General features: G+C 40.1%; 1 protein-coding gene across 1 annotated transcript; it reads right to left on the bottom strand.

Moving 5' to 3' along the window:
• Positions 1-3,139: 3,139 nt before the first annotated feature.
• Positions 3,140-18,898, bottom strand: LOC142338362 (uncharacterized). The gene is made up of 2 exons (XM_075388076.1): positions 18,558-18,898; positions 3,140-3,718 (listed from the first exon to the last, which is right to left on the bottom strand). Exons 1-2 carry the CDS (start codon positions 18,745-18,747, stop codon positions 3,330-3,332), a joined length of 579 nt encoding a protein of 192 aa, XP_075244191.1. The 5' UTR covers positions 18,748-18,898; the 3' UTR covers positions 3,140-3,329.
• Positions 18,899-20,110: the final 1,212 nt, after the last annotated feature.

Genomic DNA, 20,110 nt, shown 5'->3' with positions numbered 1-20,110 from the left:
CATTCGTATTTCACCAATAAGATATTACGATAAGTCTTTGACTATGAAAACAACAACAACAACAAGTAAAGGCATTGTCCAAACATTTAAAAAGTGCGAGAAGAAAGCGTCGAAGCCATTTAAACCATAAGCTTTTCTATGAAAACTTTAAGTAAGATCCATTGAAGCCAATGTAACTATCAAAATTCGAATAATGTGTTAGTATTCCAAAAGGACCCTATTTTACAAAAAAATGCCCAAAAAATTTTAAAAACTATGAAAACTCGTGCATCAAAGTTATAACACCAATAGCTGGAAGATAAAACCACTAACTAGATTAAATTTCGTTGAAACAGAAGAGAAAGGGGTCCGGTAATTACTAAGGCTGACTTACAGTTCACGAAAAAAAGCTTAAGATCGGTTGACGTGAAAAAAATTTCACCAAAAATTTTTTTAAAGTCTTTACAGCTATTGAATTCAAAAGCTTTCAACGGAAGTCGATAAATACGCTCGGTTTTGACTTGATTGGAAGAAAGTGATAATTGTCATGAACAGGTAGTCTATAGAAGATCACAATAAGTCTTTTGACTTTGGAAACAACAACAAATACAGGAAAAAATAAAAAATCCAGTGGAAAAATGCGAGAACAAAGTGTCAAAGCCATTTCAACCATGGGCTTTTCTCTGAAAACTTTATCCATGACCCACTGAACGTTTTCCCCGAGTCAACGGGAGATATCAATATCAGGATTATGTGATAAGATTTCAAGAGGAACCAATAATACTAAAATAGTAAAGAGGAACCAGTCATTACTGAGACTGACTTACAATTCACGAAAAATGGGTTTATTGTCTGTTAATGTTAAAAAAATTGCGATAAATCACTTTTAAATTCCTAGCAACCATTAGCTGTCCACTCAAAGCTCTAGATAGTTTCACCTAATGCTCATTGCGAAACTTTTTTTTATTCATAGGACTCCAATGCTATACTACTCCAAAAAGTTAGTAAAACTTCAGAAAGAAAATCAAAAATTAATTTAAATTTACGAAAACTCGAGAGTGGAAGCCCAAAAAAGCACTAGCGATGCCTTGAAAACGAAATTTTAGTTCATTGGGCGTCATTAGACTGTAAATCAGCTTATCCGTAAAGAAACTGTGGTATGAAAAGTGACTAGACTCTAGGTGACACAAGAAAACAAAAAAAATATGAAAACTTTTCTTAAAATGAGCTCTCAAATACAATTCGAGGTTTTTTGATAGTACACTTCCCTAAAGACCAGAACTAGTCTTTCTTTTGCTTTTTTGAATCAGACCATATTTGAATCAGAACCACAACTTCAGAACACAGATGTGGGACCATCACATCAAGATGAAGCTACCTAAACCACCAAAGCCTTCATGAACATCAACAAGAAACCAAAAACAACTCGAAAGATTTGGAGAACCTATATCCACAAACTTTTTTAAAAAGGAGGGAGGATGTGGTGGTTTCAAAGAAACATCAAGAAAATTTTTAAAGTTTCAAAGAACAAAGGAAGAACTCATTTGACGAACTTTGTTGCTATATCGATAAGTAATGGCCACAAAACTAAACTCAATTCTAATTTTGTTTTGGCGCTATCATTATCTTTTTGACCTATGTCAGAAGTAAATTCTCCCACCAACAGAAATCTGACACTAACACCCACCGACTTCCAAATGATGAACTCGATTGTACCTAGACCACATATGATTCTCATGAAATGTTGATGAAAATAGAAAATCACTTCCGGGATTCGGAACTACAATCTATTCACATGTCAATCAAGTAAAATCTAAATTTTCTCTGTATATTTTCGCATAGATAAGTACTATAAATACGAGCTAATTTTTGTAAATTTTCAGTTCCAAATTTAATTTAAAATTCAACTTGCTGAATTCTTTTGACCCGTGCTATCGACCACGACAACTTCAATCCTCGATAACTATTCGAAAAAAAAGGAAATTCAAAAAATCTTTTTAGTTTCGAATTCTACGCTGGACGAGCTTTTTAATGATAACACTCAATTTTCTCTACGATGAATATATCGATTGGCAAAAATTGTCTGAATAAAAAACCCATTTGAGTATATAGTTCCTCCCCTCCCCCACAGGTGGGGTCGGAACAATGATTTGTTACAGAATACATTCGGCATATTATTAAAAAACAATTTCTCAAAAAACAATTTTTTCAGCTTTTTGTAAATTTTCGCTCAGATAAAAAACTTGCAAACTTTTCTTTAAAAGTTAATTGTGGGGAGAGCAGGGAATTAGACCAAGTCAACTTGAAATACTTGGCAATATAAAGTGTCTTTGTCTACTGCGGCGTTTGTTGGACTTTTTCTCACTTTGCTCGACATTTTTTTTAATTTTGCTGCAATTTTGTATAAATGGTCTAATATATATTCTCTTCTCCTCCAGAAGGCATTGAAAATTGTTGCAACCTTTTCATCGCAACAGACAGTCAAAAATAGTTCGTTTAAAGGTTTTGAAAATATTATCCTCTAAAAATAAAGGGGTTTTGATTTCCCAATAAAGTGAGATAAAATTTTTAGATTAAAAAACAATTAGCAACAGCATATATGTCATTTTTCGAATCTTTGGCAAAAAACGGAATATGCTAACGTTTGCAATGATGGTGTATTTGTATCTCTCCACTGAAGAAAGTGATCTACCGAGTTTGGCTTGTAAAAAAGTACCTAAGGAGGTTCTGAACAAATTTTCTAAGCATTTTAAAGTTACTCGATAATTTTGCAGTGCTTTAAAGAAGAAGGCCTACGCTTGATGTTAAAAAGGAACTACTTTTGTTTTAAGTATTCTTACTTCTGGTAACAAAGGTCTCAGAAATAAATTCAATTTAATTAATGTAACACATTTTAAACGCAATATTAAGTTGCCTTAATACTACCCAGTCAATTTGACCTCATTTACTTTCATGAACAATCTGCGAAGAATCAGAATGAAGCGTTATGATTCGAATTATCGGGTTCATTGTTTGAATTAGAGTTTCATTAAGTACCGGGCTATTGTTCCGAAATACGAGTACGGTATAGTGGTTAGTTAGTTCATGATTCAATGTTTTGTCGAATCATTTTTTCACGACCTCACCCCGCGTGTGTCCAAAATTTTACTTAAAAAAAGGATTTAATGTCAATTTTAACAATTATGACATCTTGAAATTCGCAATTGATGTTGATTGAGAACTCGGTTTGAATTAATAGAAAAAAAAATATAGAGCGCAATCAATCATCAGAAATTTGAACTGAATCTTAATATCAAATTCGGATGAAATTATGTGAGTTTTCTTCTCTTCCAAAGAGGTAGGTAAGCGAGCTACTCAGACAACAGATATTTCAGGAACATACTTGCCAGTACTGTCAAGAGTTTTGGATCAAGGAAGCTGGCTGAGTCACAGATATTGTTATTGTTATTATTATTGTTGTTGTTATTGTTGTTATTGTTATTGTTGTTGTTGTTGGCGAGAACCACTCGTGAAGATCTCACTGGATCAGCAAAGATATCAGTTCCGGCAATTAGACACACTCCCATTTTTATTGCGACATTTGAACATTCACTGTCAAGTCTCTCTGATGCTGACACTGACAAATCTTGGAAGCAGTGGTGGGTTGACAACTGTCCGTAGTACAGTGGACAGCAGCTGTCAAAGTTGGGAATGTTTGACATCCAGGAATACGCCCGGAGACAATCGCAAGTCAGCTGATCTGAAATTTTAAATAACTCCCCATCCAATAACTCCTTTAAAGCTTAAAATCACAAACCAAAATGACCCCTGATAAGACTGACATGACCTCTTATCGCCAGTTATGCGCTCGTGTGCTCGGTCTTGTATCTCAAGAAAATACCCAAGGCAATTAGAACCAGAGGGGCCCCCAGATGAACTCCAACGGTTATCTTGTAAGATCTTGCAAGATTCTGGCAAATAACGTCTATCGTGCAAGATGCAAGATCCGGACGTTTATCTTGCAAGATCTTGCAAGACAACCGTCATAAAGTTTTGTTGAAAAAACACTTGTTTTACACTTGAAGGCATTCAGAAAATTTGATTTTACGTTTTGCGTAGCGATAATCTAACGTTTTTTACTGTGAACATGGCGAAAAATGGTCAATTTGTTAGCCTTCCAAACCTTTAAAAAAGCGTTCTGTAGCCGAACGACACTCATACTGATGCTAATACATAGCATACATAGCTAAAATACAAAAGGGGGTATTTCCTAGATGCGTTTACGTTTATTGCTCTGCTTAGCAGATTCAATTGCAAACCGGAGTTAGAGTTGAAAAACAGTCCATATTTCATTGGTTAACTGAAGAGGGTTGAAAACATATGGCTGTGTAATTTAGTGCTCTCATTTGCTTTTGAAATTCCGAAGATACGCAACTATTGCCGACCAAACATAATGAAATAAATAATATGAACTTCATATTTTCACTGTAATGAGAACATGGAATCTCCCTGGGACCACGGGAGAATGTGATCATACAATAGACGAATAATTGCTTTCAAACTAAGGTCGTTGCAATTACCTTAGACCAACCCTGTTGGTCTTTTTACGCTACTTAACCGCACAACCAATTTTTTGTCTGACATTTATTTCATCTATTTTAATTTTTGTCAAGAAAAATAGGATAAACTAGTAAATCGTGATGACAGACATTAAGTAGATGCGCGCAGCTGCTAGACTTCCTGGTCCCTCTGGACTGCAATTTAGCTGACAATTTACTGTGGATAAGAGGATTTTAGGCAGTTTCAACACCCCCCCCCCCTTTTTTGCCCACACCTACCACCATTGACAAAATTATATCAGCTTGCTCGGGAGCTCTTTTGTCACCCATCTCTGAACAGAAAAGTTTACTACCCGACAATAACTCCAGACCGGGCGATATCTTCTTACCTGTTTGGAATAATGATCTACCAGCAGCTTTAGACGTTCCCGTCACTTCTCCCTTGCAGTCAATCCTCATTAAAAATGCGTCGGAGAAGAGTGGTTTCGCTCTGTCAGCTGCTGAGGACAGGAAGTACGAACAGTACGCCCAGAATTGTAGTGAAGTCGGAATTCAATTCATTCCTTTGGCTTTCGAAACATTTGGAGGATTTTCAGAGACAGTTCGTAAGACCCGCAAACGAATGGCTACTCTGGCTGATAACAGAAATTTGCAGCCGGCGGGGTTGTCGGTAGCCTTCAGTAGGTTATCTCAATCAGTCTCTGTTACAGCAATTTGGGGGTCTGCAATCATGCTCCTCGCAAGGGATGCAAGATTATAGACACATATGAAACGGGAGCAGATCTTTGAATCCTTGTTACAGAAGTTAGGAGACGAGTCGGCATTGAATAGTGTGTCATCCATGAGCGGGGACAATCTATAGTGATAAGTTTTTGACTCACCCAATGAGCGGGGAGCCCAAATTTAATGAATTATCATACTAGTTGTACCTCAGTGGCGGGTGAAATGTGATTGTCCAGAACAGGAAGTTTTACCTCAAACAATTTTTCCAAAAAGGAAACTATTTTGATTGCATGATTGATTGCATGGGTTGAACTGATAACAATGATCGTTGATCGTTTATGAACCAAGATTTTCTAATTTCGTGAATTAATTATGCCGATTTAAAAATTACCACCATTTTTATCAAAAAGTGTTGCTTTCCCCTAGAACTATGCTCTCTAAACTTAAGCTAGCAACAACCAAGAAAACGCCTCCACCAATCCTTCTCCACCCTTAACTCGTTTTGTTTTTAGCGTTCGATCGTTTTTGTCACAGTAGGCCTTAAATAGCGTGTTGATGCAATTAATGCTGAAGACGATCCTATTGGTGAGGTTATTGCCTGTAGTTTTGGACAACTGTACTGAATTTCAATACACTTAATTACATGAGCATGGTACAGTTGTGTTATTAGCTTGAGAACTAAGATAGAATTGGTGAACCACAGACCTGGTTTGAACGTTGTCCGTTTTATTCGGTGAACAGAATTACATGTAGGATTGAATTGTTATTATTTAGAGAACACCAACAAAAACTGGAGTACGTATAATTATTTGATAAAACCAAATCACCTTGAGAATTAAACCACTGTTGGCAATATTATCTCTATCCAAAGGGAAACAAGAGAACAGATGTTCGCAAGTATAAATTTTCTTGTCTCTAAAAACTTTAGTTTAAAAAATAGTATCTTGTACCTTAAATTTTTGCCTACATCTCAATTCAGCAGGATAAATTTTGGCTCATAATGTTTTTCTAGACAGTTCGTAACTTCTGTTACCGCGTAAATGAGCAGCGCTATTTAAATAAAGTGAGAAATGAACAATTCAATCCAGGCAGCGAGAAAGTTTGTTACGTCATATTTCTTAACCATGTAAATGCACACAAAATACGTTCTATTTGGCATAGAAAGCTCGGAAAGAGTTCGTTCAACATAATTTTCGTTGAGCCTACTAATATACTAAATCGATTGCGCTCTTTTTAGGCTTAATATTTTTGTGTTTCGAAAACGTGTTGGTGACCAATCTCAGCCGAAAATCGGCTCAGACAATTACCTGCTAAAACACATCAAGCTAGATTTGCCTGTAAGTTAACGATGCTTTTTTGCCTTGATACGTATTGAATACAGTTGTGCCTCGCTATTGCTATCAGTCTTATTGGATATTATGATTTGAATTCAACTTACGATAGAGTGAGTGTTTCACCTATATTTTGGTGCCAAACAGTAGTAACCTTTCCTCATCTGGAGGATCTTCTGCAACTTTAACGAGCACTTGCTGTGAAGAGGGAGTCCTAGCCTTTGCGGATTGGAGGGATTGCAAGGAGTTGTGTATCAGCTGCATTTCGGCCCATCAGCGATCGAAGAGGCCGAAACAATTACAACGAGGTTCTGGAACTTAGCCAGATGGGAGTCCTGTATGTCTCTGGGAACCAACGTATCAGACCGGTGCAGGTTTTGACATAGTGAAAAAGGTGACAAGTGCCGTTGGATCCGAAATGCAGACAACAATTAACAATAACATCATCTCTTTGGGCATGAGTGCTATACACAGATTGACATTCAGCCAGGTGTGTCAAGGGTGCAGGTAGAGGTGCAGTGCAAAGGGTGATACTCTCATCGAACGCAAGATGACAAAACTGTGAGACTCGACCAAAAAAACTGGGTTTTGATGCATTAAATTGATTATTTATCCGGCAAATCTATTGCCCCCCATTGCCCCAGAAGGCTGATTTTTTTTGAATAACGGTTACCCATAACACAACCCATACACTGTTGAAAAACATCAATTTTGAAAACTTTTGGTCAAAATTAGGAATTGACCAAATTGGGGTGAAGGTTGGTACTTGGGTAAAGTCTATTACACTTTCAAGCGAAGCGAAAAAAAAAGTTTGAAAAAAATGACCAAACTTGAGAAAATTTTGCTATACTTTATTTAGAGCATCGACAGATTGCGGATCGAAAACTTGTATAAAAAATGGTAGAATTTTGAGTTTGGTCAAGATTTTTAAATTTTGAAGAAAAATAAAAAATCAGATAACTGATTTTTTTCCAAATAAGCGCTTATTCTTAGTAAATCGTGAAAATTGTGCACTTAACATCAGGGTTCGAGTTTGAGCAAAGCTCAAATCAATTATGTTGTAAAAAACATTATATGGTTTTTCATATTAGCTGCAAGTTCACTGCATCAGGCCATAAAAACTTTGCCTCAAGCGTTACAAGACCATTATAAAAAAGGATTTTACGCATTACCGGGTCTGAGTTTCAATCCTAACGCGGTGAAATTACGAAAAACTGCTCAGTTTCAATTGAGTCACTTCTTCCGTGAAAAAAAAAGGCTAGTAATATGGCATGATGTGGTGAACAACTCATTGTCCCGTCATCGCAGTAACAACAATAAGCCTTTAACACCTTCGCAGCTTATTGCAGTGCTTGAAGAGTATCAGGAGCGCATAGAAGCTATAGTCTATTGCCCCAGAGAGGGAACGCCTGTTATTTACGATCAGCTCAAGCGTAGTACTCTAGTTACCATCCATGTAGTGAAAGACAGTATCTAAACGTAAACAGAAAGATCCTAGTTTACTTAAAGAGTACAAAGCGTTACACCAAAGGCCTGCGCTTGATCTGAAAACACTCATTATAGTGTTATCACATAAGAACAGCCTTCGGTCTTTGATAACACGCTCCCGACCAAAAAAGCTCTCTAACTGCCGTCGTAAAACGCTTCGCACCCGCCATGCGTTTGAGGAGGCGGAACTCACTCAAGCCTTTGATAACTTGAATGTCACTTAGTCTTGCGTTGTTGTGGGAGTCTACCCTCTGACTGGCGGTGTGACTTAGTTTACTCACGAGTTACGGGTTAGTTTGTGGTTGGTTCTCGCCAATAGCGCATTACTAAACGTTTCGCTCTCCCCTTTTTTTGAGTTATTCACTACCGTCGGTTTTCCGCATGCTATCTCGTTTCATTTTTCAGTTTCCGTCCTTTTGCTTCCGTGTCGCCGTGTTTCTTTCTATTCCCCGTTTATCTGTTGTATGATGTAGTTTGTTGAGTTTTTGCTGTAGTAAATTTTTTTCTGCTAGTATGCTGGTTGGTTGTTTAGTCTCCTTGCTTGCTAGGGTGTGACTTAAGTTTATTCTGGAGTTACGGCTGGTTTGTTTTGTGACTTTCACCACACTTGTTTGGTGGCAATTTGTTGTAGCTTTATTAATTTTGGTAGCATGCAGTTTTGTTGTCTGGGTATGGTGGTTTGCTAGAGTGTGACTGAAGTTTGTTCTGGAGTTACGGCTAGTAAAATCCCTGACCTTTTCTACTTTTGGTTATACTACTTCGTTGCCGTAAATTGTTTGATGTTTTGATGCCGTAGATAAAACCCCATAATGTTTTGTGCTAGTTTTCCTGGCAGTAGCTTCTCCCCCTCTTTCTAGGGTGTGACTTAAGTTTATTCAGGAGTTAAGGCTAGTTTATTTGGTTGAGTCTGTTGCTGTGGTCTGCTAGCATTGATCTTCCCTCGTCCTCGCTTGTGGCTTACCGTCTCCCTCCCGTGCTATCCCGGCTTCCCGTCCGGTCGCGCGGTACCCGCTCGACGTAACCTTCTCGTCCGTACCGTTTTCCCTTTTCGTCGCGCGCCGTCCGCCCGACGTTTCCGCCCCGCCCGTGCCATTTTCCTCCTTCGTCGCTCGCTGTTCACCTAACGCTCCCGTTTGTCCGTCTGGTTTCCCGTTGCGTCGTGCGTTACTCGTTCGGCGTCTCTTCCCGTCCGTCCCGTCTCCCGTTCTGTCCCGTATCGCGCTTTCTGCGCTCACTGTTCTTTCCTGCTTTCGCCGGGTACTATTGTACTCGACGAACAACTTTGATCTTTGGCGGTTTGCTAGGCAAACCGTCACACTAGGCTTCGGTTCAACCCATTTGTGTTGTGCTGTTGTAGGTGTATGTGTAGTTTTGTATTAGTACCAAATTAAACTTTTGGTTCCTGATTTCATAAGATGATGGCAACATTGCAGGACAAATTTAACAAACTTTATAGTGCGAGGGCAAAATTAGAGGCTGAACTTAATAACATCTATGGTGAAATTGACAATGCTGTTGATAAGCAAGACAGGAAAGTTAAGATCGAACGTCTGATTGTGAAGTGTAATGATGCTTTAACTAGAGTAGTTGATAAGAATGAAGAGCTCTTTGATCTGGCACAAAAGACAAGATCCAGATGCTGCCTGTAAGAACCTTGAAAAATGGTTAGAGACACTGTAACAAAGAAAACTGATGAGTTCATTGCTGCTGCTCGAGGATATATCAATTCGGTCAATTACAACGAGACAGCAGAGCTGTATACCTCTCACCATTCAAGATCAGGTTCACATATGACTTCCTCAAAAAGATCAAGTCAGCGTCAACGAGACTTAGAACTATCAAAACTCAAAAGGGAGAAACTTGAGAAACAACATGAGGCAAAGCTTCGCGTTGCTAGACAGCGTCTTGAAATTGAAAAACAAACGAAATTGCGGGAATTGGAAATTGAGCAGCTTGAGGAGGATCATCGCAAGGAAGTAGCTGCTGCAGCCCTTGAGGAATTTGAGTTGATGACAAAATCATCAGCAGACGGGTCTGGTACAGGCAAAATGAGTGGGCTCTTTACGAAAAGAAGTTCAGTCAAGAGCAAGAAACTTAATTCGTCACCGGCCGGGAACATGGCTGATGTTGCAAACGAACCGAGTGTGCACTTTTCTGGTTCCATCGCCCAATCCAACCCAGCAATTGTCCAACGACCTTCTTCAGCTCAACTTCCAAACTCACACTTCAATCTCAATACACATGGTCAAGTTGAGACCAACATCAACCTCCCTGTCCATGAGCCGCAAGAACCAAGTAGTAGAACCAATGTAACCAATGATGCACATGTTGCAAACAACATCATGCAAGAGCAGCGACAGCCTCAATATACGCCTCCATCACCACCAATAAACTTTGGTATGCCAACTCAACTAAACGCCCCAAACACTGCCCAACAACTGTCTCAATCAACAATGCACTTCGATTTTTACAGTTAATCAACAATTCCCTCGCAGGTCAAGCATGCCGGGACAGTTGATTTTCGTCAGCCCTCCGCGTTCACCACCTTTAAATACATTCGTTAATGCTCCGCTAGCACTTAACCAGCAGCAAGCACACATGAGTGTACCAGGCCCTCCATTCACCTTTCTAAACCCCGCACCACCGCATTTCCCGTTAATCCCACCAGCATTCCGTTTTCATCCTTCGCCGCCACAAGCACTCCCACTACACGCCACTAACCCCGTGGCGAATAATGTCAATCTGTTACCCCATTCTCCACCTGCACCATTCATTTCCTCCGCAAACGTTTTTGTACCTCAATTAATTCATCCACCACCCCCACAAAAAAGCTTTCAGCCCCAAAATTTTGTCTCTATAACCCACGCACCTCCTGCTCCTCCGGATCCAAATGTCTGGCGTTTTCCGGCAGCAGTCGCATATAATGCAGTACCACTTGAACGTACATCTGCAAACTTATACACCGTACAACAGGCCCCGTTAATCAACTCTCATATCACTACATCGCTCCGCTCATCTCATGTACAAGCAGCCAGCGGCAGGCGCCCAAATTTACGTAATATCAGACTTCTTGCAAGCGAATCCATTTAGTTTTTCCACAGGTACCGCCCCCACCTTTGCCACTCCGATCATTCCGCCAACGTATGGAGCTACCGTTCCGAACACGTTGTGTTGGGGTGGCCCGCCGCATCCCACACCTTCGGCTCCCTCTTTGGACTCTGCGGATTTGATAGAGCAGTTGGCGGACGCAATTACTTTTAAGAAGAACGATCCACTGCCCGAGTGGAAGTTGTCACAGTACAATGGTGATCCTCTGCAGTGGCACGAATAGTTCGGACAATTTAAAAGCGCCATAGACGCACAGTCCTTGACTGATGATGTCAAGTTAACATACTTAAAAACTCTTGTAACTGGAAAAGCTAAAACCGCCGTCGCTGAGTTCGCATACGGTGATGTAATGTATAAGGACGCACTTAAGACACTCGAACGTAAATTTGGCCAACCACAGGCAGTAGTCAGTGCACACTTAGACAAACTCAGCTCTCTTCCTCCATTAAAGATGCACAATAGTGATAACATCATAAACTATTCTACAACAATTTCAAGTCTTGTTGGGGTCTCTAAATCACTTTCATATGACTCAGACCTAAAGAGCGCCTCACTTCTTAACACGGCTGTGCAAAAGTTGCCGCCCGATCTAAAAGAGTCTTGGTCACTCTGCACAGTGAAGAAACATTGGATTAAACTAACACTCCTTGACTTCCACGATTGGTTGAAGAAGAAGGCCGAGGCACACGACTTAATGAAGCAAACTTCTTCAAAGCCAAGACCTGAGGATAACACCAACTCAGTAGTAAAGACCAAAGTTGCCTCAAGAATATTTGCTGCTAATACGCAATCTAAGGGCACACAGAGACCAGCCTCAACATCGGCAACACCTCCAACCCCTCGCTGCATTGTGTAAAAAGGTAACCACCGCATCTGGGAGTGTAGGGTATTTAAAGAAAAGTCTCCCACTCAGCGAGCAAAGGTAGTGGCGGAAGCAAAACTCTGTTTCTCATGTTTGAGAGAAAAGCTTATGTTCAGGCAATGCCCAAATCCCAGGAAATGCAGGAAGGACGGTTGCAACAGCTCCCATAATACACTTCTTCATGGAGCTGAGAGGGTTTATCCTTCAAAATCCCCTTCAAACAACAATAGTAATTCTAATGCTGGCGCAAATCAAAGTAAACTATCTAGTGTCCAATCATCGAGTGAGACCACTAATTTGTCATCTGTGAGCAATATGAAAGGCCTCCTTCAGGTTGAAGAGTTGAAGAGTTCTTCTGGTAAAGATACCACGGCTTTAGTTTTGTGCGATACCGCTTGCAGTAACTCTTGGGTGTCCAATGATCTTGCAAATAGACTTGGTTTGCACGGTACAGCTTTGAAACTAACAGTCAAGGGTATAAATACCGAGGAGGTTGTAGACACTATGATAGTTGAACTAATTGTAACACCACGTGACAACCAAGCATTTGAACCATTTAAAGTAAGCCCTTACGTAAAGGAAGATTTGAATGTAGGCGCCGATGTCATCAACATTAAAGCACTTCAGGAAACATACCCGCACTTAGCAGTTCTAGATCCAGTTACATATTGCTATGGAAACATCGAGATGATAATTGGACAGGATGTGTATCATGCCATCCGCCCGTTAGAGTACTTCGCTGCCGACGAGCATTGCTCGCCCTTCGCTGTTCGCTTACCCATAGGTTGGGTTCTAAGCGGCCATCTACCGTCGTCTTCAGGTTTAGTCTCGACTTGTTTTAAAGCAAATATGGAGCAGGATTTTGAACTCGCTAGTCAGGTAAAATCTTGGTACGACATGTAGTCGTACGGCGCACTTAAGCAAGTAGACCCACGGTCCGCCTCGGATGCGCGTGCGCATGATATTCTTGAAAACACCACCGTGCATAATGGAAAAAGGTACGATGTAGGAATGCTATGGGCTGAAGATAACATCGAACTGCCCAACAATTGTTTTTCAGCGCTGGTTCAATTAAAATCTTTGGAAAAGCGGCTAACGAAAGATCAGACTTTAAGGAAAAAGTACTCGAATACCATCAAAGAGGAATTAGTCATTACTCACCGGACCTGACTTACTACAGCACCTAATCTATGTACTCCTACGGTTCAGACAACATCCGTTCGCCGTATCCGCCGACATCGAGGGAATGTTCCTTCAAGTTGGAGTGTTACCATGTGATCAGCCATCATTGCGCTTTTTGTGGCGGAAGGACCCCACATCAAATATTGTGGTACACCAGTATATACGCCGCATCTTTGGGGCAAAAGATTCGCCTACCTGTGCCAACTACGCACTTCAAAGCACGGCAAGTGATAATGCTAAGGAGTATCTAGAAGCTGCGATAGCCGTCCTTGAGAACTTCTACATGGACGATTACTTAGACTCAGTGGAATCCCTTGAGAGGACCCTCATTAGCTCGAAGAAATTGGTACATCTCTATCTAGGTGGGTTCAAGCTTACTAAGTTTGTAAGCAATGTACCAGATCTGGCTGACCAAATTGATGGGTCTGCTCAATCCACTGATCGTTGTATCCAAGGAGGAATCAATGCACGTGCTTGGACTTAAGTGGGATCACAAAAACGATACTCTGGTTGTGAGCAGGGGCACTAACAGCACCATCACGAAAAATTTAAAAAAGCGCTTGGTCCTAAGTCTTTTGTCAAAGGTCTACGACCCAATTGGTCTTGTTGCATCGTTTACTGTTGGTGCTCGGTTATTCTTGAAAGACATTTGTCGTGTCAATTGACAAAGTTGGGATGATGAGTTACCTAAAGACACAGTTGTTAGATTCCTTGCCTGGTGTGTTGAACTGCCGCTGTTAGCTGAGATCACTATACCGAGAAGTTACTTTTCAGGACCATTCCAACATCTTGAACTCCACATGTTTGGTGATAGCTTGCAAGACGTATTCTGTGCAGTAGGTTTTTTTAGGGCTCACGTAACTTGCACCTCTGGGGAGATTATAACAGAGCTGGCGTTTGTCTTGGGCAAGGCCCTTGTTGCACCTGTGAAGGTAATGACAGTTCCTAAGTTGGAATTACAAGCCGCCCTCCTCGCAGCCCGTTTAAAAAGGGAAATCTGTCGAGCATTAACGGTTACTGTGGACAGATAGTACCATCGTCTTGCAGTGGATAAACTCAACAAACAAACACCCCATCTTCATTGCAAATCGTGTTAGTGAAATCCTGGAGAACACCAGCGTTTACCAATGGAACCACGTCGCCACTTGTGATAATCCGGCAGATGCTGGCACGCGTGGCATGTCCGCTGAAGTTTTGCAATCAAGTAGCTGGGTGAGGGGTCCTGACTTCTCGAGAACTAAGCAATTCCCTTTTGTGCCAAATACTGACGTTGATGACTCCATCTCATCTCTAGCCGCATCCGTAACCAAGCCCCCTAAGGAACAAAGCACTAATCTAATCCCGTTTGATAAGTTCACTTCTTATCAAAAACTACTACGAGTCACCGCATATGTGCTCCGTCTGTTACCGTCTCATGAAAGTTACCGTACCGTAGACGGCAGCATAGCCGACCCTGTTGAGCTTGACGAAGCCGAGCGTCATCTCCAGTACTTGGTTTAAGGAGAGTCCTTTAATACTGAAAGAAAGGATCTTCTTGACAACAAATCTGTTAAGAAGAGCAGCCGCATTGCTCAGTTTACTCCGTTTATTGGGTCTTATGGTCTCATCCGTTCTTCTGGTCGACTCCGACGTCTAGTGGAAAATGACGTTGACACTAAGCATCCTATCGTGCTGGATGCGCGTCACACTTGTTAAATTGTTCCTGCGGCATACTTATTTGAAGAACCATCATCAGGGCATCGATTACTTACGGTCAAAGGTACAGGAACGTTATGCCATCCTTAAACTACGTTCCACTCTGCGTTCCATCAGATCAAATTGAGTCTTGTGCAGAAAGTTCCGTGCAGCAACCATTCAACCTATCATGGCAGACCTCCCAAAGGAGAGACTCGGTACTCGTGCTGTCCATGCTGAAGTCGTCCCGTCCATGGACACTAGTTCCTGTGTAATGAGAGTGGAGCGGTTCATCTTCCGTCGGGTACTACTGCTAAGATTTGGTCGGATAATGGTACGAACTTCATTGGAGCGGTGAAAGAGCTCCTTCAATGTATGGAAAAATGGAATATGCTTAACATTGCCGCCGAGCTTGCAAATAAGGGAATTAAGTGGAGGTTCAATCCACCTAGTGCGCCACACTAAGGTGGCATCTGGAAGATGTTAGTTCGTAGTTTTAAAAGAGTACTGTACACCATTCTCGGTACACGCCGCCTCACAGATGAAGTGTTGAACACTACTTTTTTCTCCTTGAACACGCACTAAACGCACGTCCGTTAACGCCCGTAAGCGCCGACCCGTCCGATTTAGGCGCAATAACACCTAATCAATTTCTACTCGGTAACCAAGCAACCGGAATTCCGTCCATCTTTGGCGTCGACGAGTTCGATCATCGTAAGCGGTACGCCCGTGCACAGTCCTACGCCAATGCAATTTGGGCACGTTGGCTTAAGGAGTATGTACCTGCGCTAAACCGTAGAGGTAAGTGGCAGAGGCCTGCAGAGCATCACCTCAAGGTTGGTGACTTAGTTTGGATCGTTGAAGAAAGCAACCCTAGGGGTTACTATCCAACTGCTCGGATTGAAGAACTCCGTTACGGCTCCGACAGCGTCGCCCGCTCCGCCGTCGTACGCACGTCGTCCGGATCGCTCGTCTGCCCACTCGTTAAGTTTGTACCGATCCTCGCAACATTTTCTTCCGGGCCGGAGGATGTTACCGCGTAAATGAGCAACGCTATTTAAATAAAGCGAGAAATGAACAATTCAATCCATCCAGCGAGAAAGTTTATTACGTCATATTCCTTAACCATGTGAATGCACACAAAATACGTTCTATTTGGCATAGAAAGCTCGGAAAGAGTTCGTTCAACATAATTTTCGTTGAGCCTACTAATATACTAAATCGATTGCGCTCTTTTTAGGCTTAATATTTTTGTGTTTCGAAAACGTGTTGGTGACCAATCTCAGCCGAAAATCGGCTCAGACAATTACCTGCTAAAACACATCAAGCTAGATTTGCCTGTAAGTTAACGATGCTTTTTTGCCTTGATACGTATTGAATACAGTTGTGCCTCGCTATTGTTATCAGTGTTATTGGATATTATGATTTGAATTCAACTTACGATAGAGTGAGTTGTTCACCTATAACTTCAAAAGCGTCTGACTCATGAAGTGTTTAAACTTAGCATAAATTTTGGATCTGTGGAAGGTTGAGTTTACTATTTTATCTTTCTAGATTATATCTAAGTTATAGAATAACTTGGACTAATTCAACCTCTGCCATTTCAATGTTATTCACTTCTCTTATTGTGATAAGTCTTTCTCTAAGTACTCATTTCTTATTTAATGCGCTGTATTTTATGCTAATTCAGTTTTGCTTTTATCTGTATACTAAAGGCTATAATAAAGGGTTGAACTCTTATTTTATACAATTTGGTCCCGCGATCTAACTTTGTTGTTTAAGTGCCTATAGCGTGGATCAGCAGTATACAGCGATCCTGACTTTTTCTGAATTATCAATAGAGATTGATTTAAGAGAGGGAGTAAGTTGCCATTGAGCACCTCAAATATAGCATTGTTTTTTTCCTGGTTTCCAGCTGCTAATTTGAACATTAATTTTGTTCCCTTCTGTCATTTTTCTGGCATAAAACAATTGAAAGACCAAAAGTTTTGTAATTGAGCGCTCGCTGTAAGTATACTGTATTTGGATGCACGGAAGGTCTCAGTTTTGAAAAAACATAAAGATCTTTAACTGCTTATCGAAAAATGTTTCAAATCTTATTTACTTGGCCTGAAAAATTCTACTGATTGTATTGTCCTCTTCCGCTGTGTTTACGGAAGGAAACTAGAACTGACGTCTTGTGGTTCTGTTAAATTGCGACAAGATTTTTGTTGTCAGGTTTTATTTGCTTCTCCTTAAGTAACGTATGACCCATGTAGAATAGACCTTTCCTTTTTGTCTTTGAAATGCTAAAATAATATTACTAAATAAAACTCTACTCAAGGGTATTTCCAAGCAGATTGTTTACATCGTTAGTATGTCTTTGTGAATGCAGCTAGCAAATGTGGTTATATTATTGATGTTTTAGTGAGCAGGAGGAAAACTTTTTGTGCCGATTTCTGTCGAAGTTTGGCTCTAAATTTGATGGTGGTTATTGCCGGCAATTGGAACTTTTTATTCTCAAGGGTTGCCAGTTGTAATGTCCAAAGAGTCGTGCGTCAAACTTTCCTGATTTCGATTTTGCCTTTGAATTCACCAAAGGACAACCGCAAGGGTGTTGAGGATCAACAAAAGCTAAACAAATTTAACTCTTACCAGTCTGCTTCCTCAGAATCATCGTTCTGTTCGGTTTCAGTTAGACAAAAATGACAAAAACCCTACGTTTATTTTCGATATTGTCGTTAAAGTCGGTTTTTAAACATAAGGTATAATTGGTATGTTGTGTTACGTAAGAAAAAGCCGGTATGGTCGGTTTCTTAAATCCGATATGTTCGCTTTTAAACATAAGATAACATCGGCATGGTGGGTTTCAAACCATGGCAAATCATGAGAAATGACTTATGCACTTGATTTATCATTATCATATCAAGACCTAATGAACTGAATTCCCATCAATGTTCAACAATTCTGTTAAAATTTTTACTTGACAAACAAACAAACATTACCAAATAACGTCGAGCAAACTGTTCAAGCGCCGGCAATCGGTTGGCTTTGGTGGTACCAATCTGGGGCTCAGGGCTCAGTGATGCTAGCGTTGAGGGGAAGTAGGGGGTAGGGGTGAGCGAAGTAAGGGCGAAGTCAAGCAATTAGGGGTGGGCGGGAGGTTGTGATTGAGTGGGGGCGACTTTAGGATGATTTGGGGGGTATACGAGAACTTAATGCCCTCCGAGTGTTACCCGTTTATTCCGTTTTAGAGGACAAAAAATGGATCAGACAAAAAATCGATAAAAAAATTGCATTAAAAAATCACGGCTAATATAATTGCTCCAAAATTTGTTTGAGAGCAATTAAAAATTCATACTTGTTTAACTGATTTTCTAAATGAGAGAGAAAAAAGTCAATCCATTTTCAATTTTTTTTGAAGAAATAGTCTCCATTAGGTACGTTGAACCTCCTGCAATTTTTATGGAAGAATCAAACGGTTTAATGAATAAGAATCCATCGAATCTAAGGTTAAATACCGAATCCGAGAAACCGAACATACCGACAATTTCACGCGTTTGAGACCAAACATACGAAAAAAACTGCCAATACAAAACCACGCATTTCTGACGTGGAAAACCGAACATACCGAACATTTATTCATGCGTTTTTGTTCGGTTTTCTCGTCTAGGTTATTGTGTATTAAATTACCTGGCTCTTTATTGGTGTCTACTAAATCAAGACAACTGGATAAATCAGCAGACTCTCTAGCAATAAATGACGCTCCTGCATCTTGGTCACCCGAGGCCAGAGCTAATCCTTGACAGCTGGTGACCAGTAAAAATACAGTCACAATCATGGCCATCACCCCAACAATGACGGAAAATTGTTTAGTTGCCATTGTTAATAGTGGTATATAGTCAAAATTATGACAAAACTGAAGAAACGAATTAAAATTGATAGCCCACTGACCAAAATGAGCTTTTAAGACGAGAAACTCTTACATATATTGATCGGAATTACCGGCATTTTGGAATGTGTTCAACTTTGCATTCAACTTTGCATTCAACTTCATTTTGGCTAATAGCACACTGGAATTTCATAACAGAATTCCAAAATTACTGAAACCGAATTCATGAATATTTTTGTCATGAAAACGATCATGTATGGAGGGACGTTCATTCTATTGTCTCAAAATACGCCACTTTTTCCTCAACACCGATTTTGTTCCGTTTAATTTGAGGACCTGCAGTGAAAAGTGATGTAGAAAAATAAATTTTAACATGATTAATACAATTCAACTAGAGCCACACAATCACGTATAATTTTGCTCAATGGAGAGTTATTTAGAATAGCTATATAGCGCCTCTTTTAGATTTTGAAACACTTTAATTCTTAGGACGAAATAAATTTTAAAGGAATAATTAAAAATGCTTTCTTCTTCATTATTTTGAGAATTTCAGCGACAATACTTTTTTGCCTTTTCTTGAAAACCCATACTAATGGTTTCGAAATCTTGGTCGTCTATAATTGAATGGTTCAAGCGCCTTTACATTCAACAGACTGAATATTTTGACTTCAAAACAGAGGATAATTATTTAGCTATTAGCAACTCAGCTTTTCATCAGCTAGAGAAACGCAAAATTTACCGTTACAGACAAAACTATAGGCTAATTGTTATATTTTAGCTGAAGAAGAAAAGAAAAAGACAATGAATGTGAGTTTGCAAATGTGACATTTCCAAGCCCTATCCTCCACAAACCTCACCCAACTTTTCAAACATGAGCACCGCTGGTACATTTTCTGTTCTAGTAAATGTATGATTGAGTTGGTTTATAGTTTGACATTTCCCTGAAAAAAACTGACGAGTAGCAACAAAACTAAATATTGATTTTTGAGATGATGAATGAAGAAGAGATTTTTTTCCTACAATTATCGGCGGAATGAAATTAAGAAGGGGTATCAGCTACTACAAATATTTGGGCTCAAAAGTTTGCGAAGAAACTGGGTTTCGAACTCCTGATCTCCCGCATAAGAATTGATGACATTTATCACACAGCTACAACTACCATAGTCGGCGCTCAGCAAACAACCGCAGTTTAAACCACTCAGAAAGTTCAAGAAATCAACCGTAAAAAGTTTACTCGCAAAGTGAATTGCATTAGAGAGAAACACATGCGCAATAATTGCTTCAAATTTCATCCAAGAGTAATTAATAAAGATCAATAACCAATTTTCTGATGCAGAAATAAAATGTTAGGAAA

The sequence above is a fragment of the Convolutriloba macropyga genome, chromosome 4, assembly GCF_964194025.1.
Source record: "Convolutriloba macropyga chromosome 4, txConMacr16.3, whole genome shotgun sequence".
NCBI classification, from domain to species: domain Eukaryota; kingdom Metazoa; phylum Xenacoelomorpha; order Acoela; family Convolutidae; genus Convolutriloba; species Convolutriloba macropyga.
Note: the sequence above shows the minus strand (reverse complement) of the source record. Positions and strands in the feature narration are given on the sequence as shown.

What these genes read in the sequence shown, in the direction of transcription:
- LOC142338362 (XM_075388076.1), bottom strand. Translation starts at nt 18,747, where the DNA reads ATGGCAACTAAACAATTTTCCGTCATTGTTGGGGTGATGGCCATGATT. An exon ending in AGACACCAATAAAGAGCCAG is followed by an intron (nt 3,719 to 18,557) that starts GTAATTTAATAC and finishes TTAAAATTTCAG; the next exon opens with ATCAGCTGACTTGCGATTGT.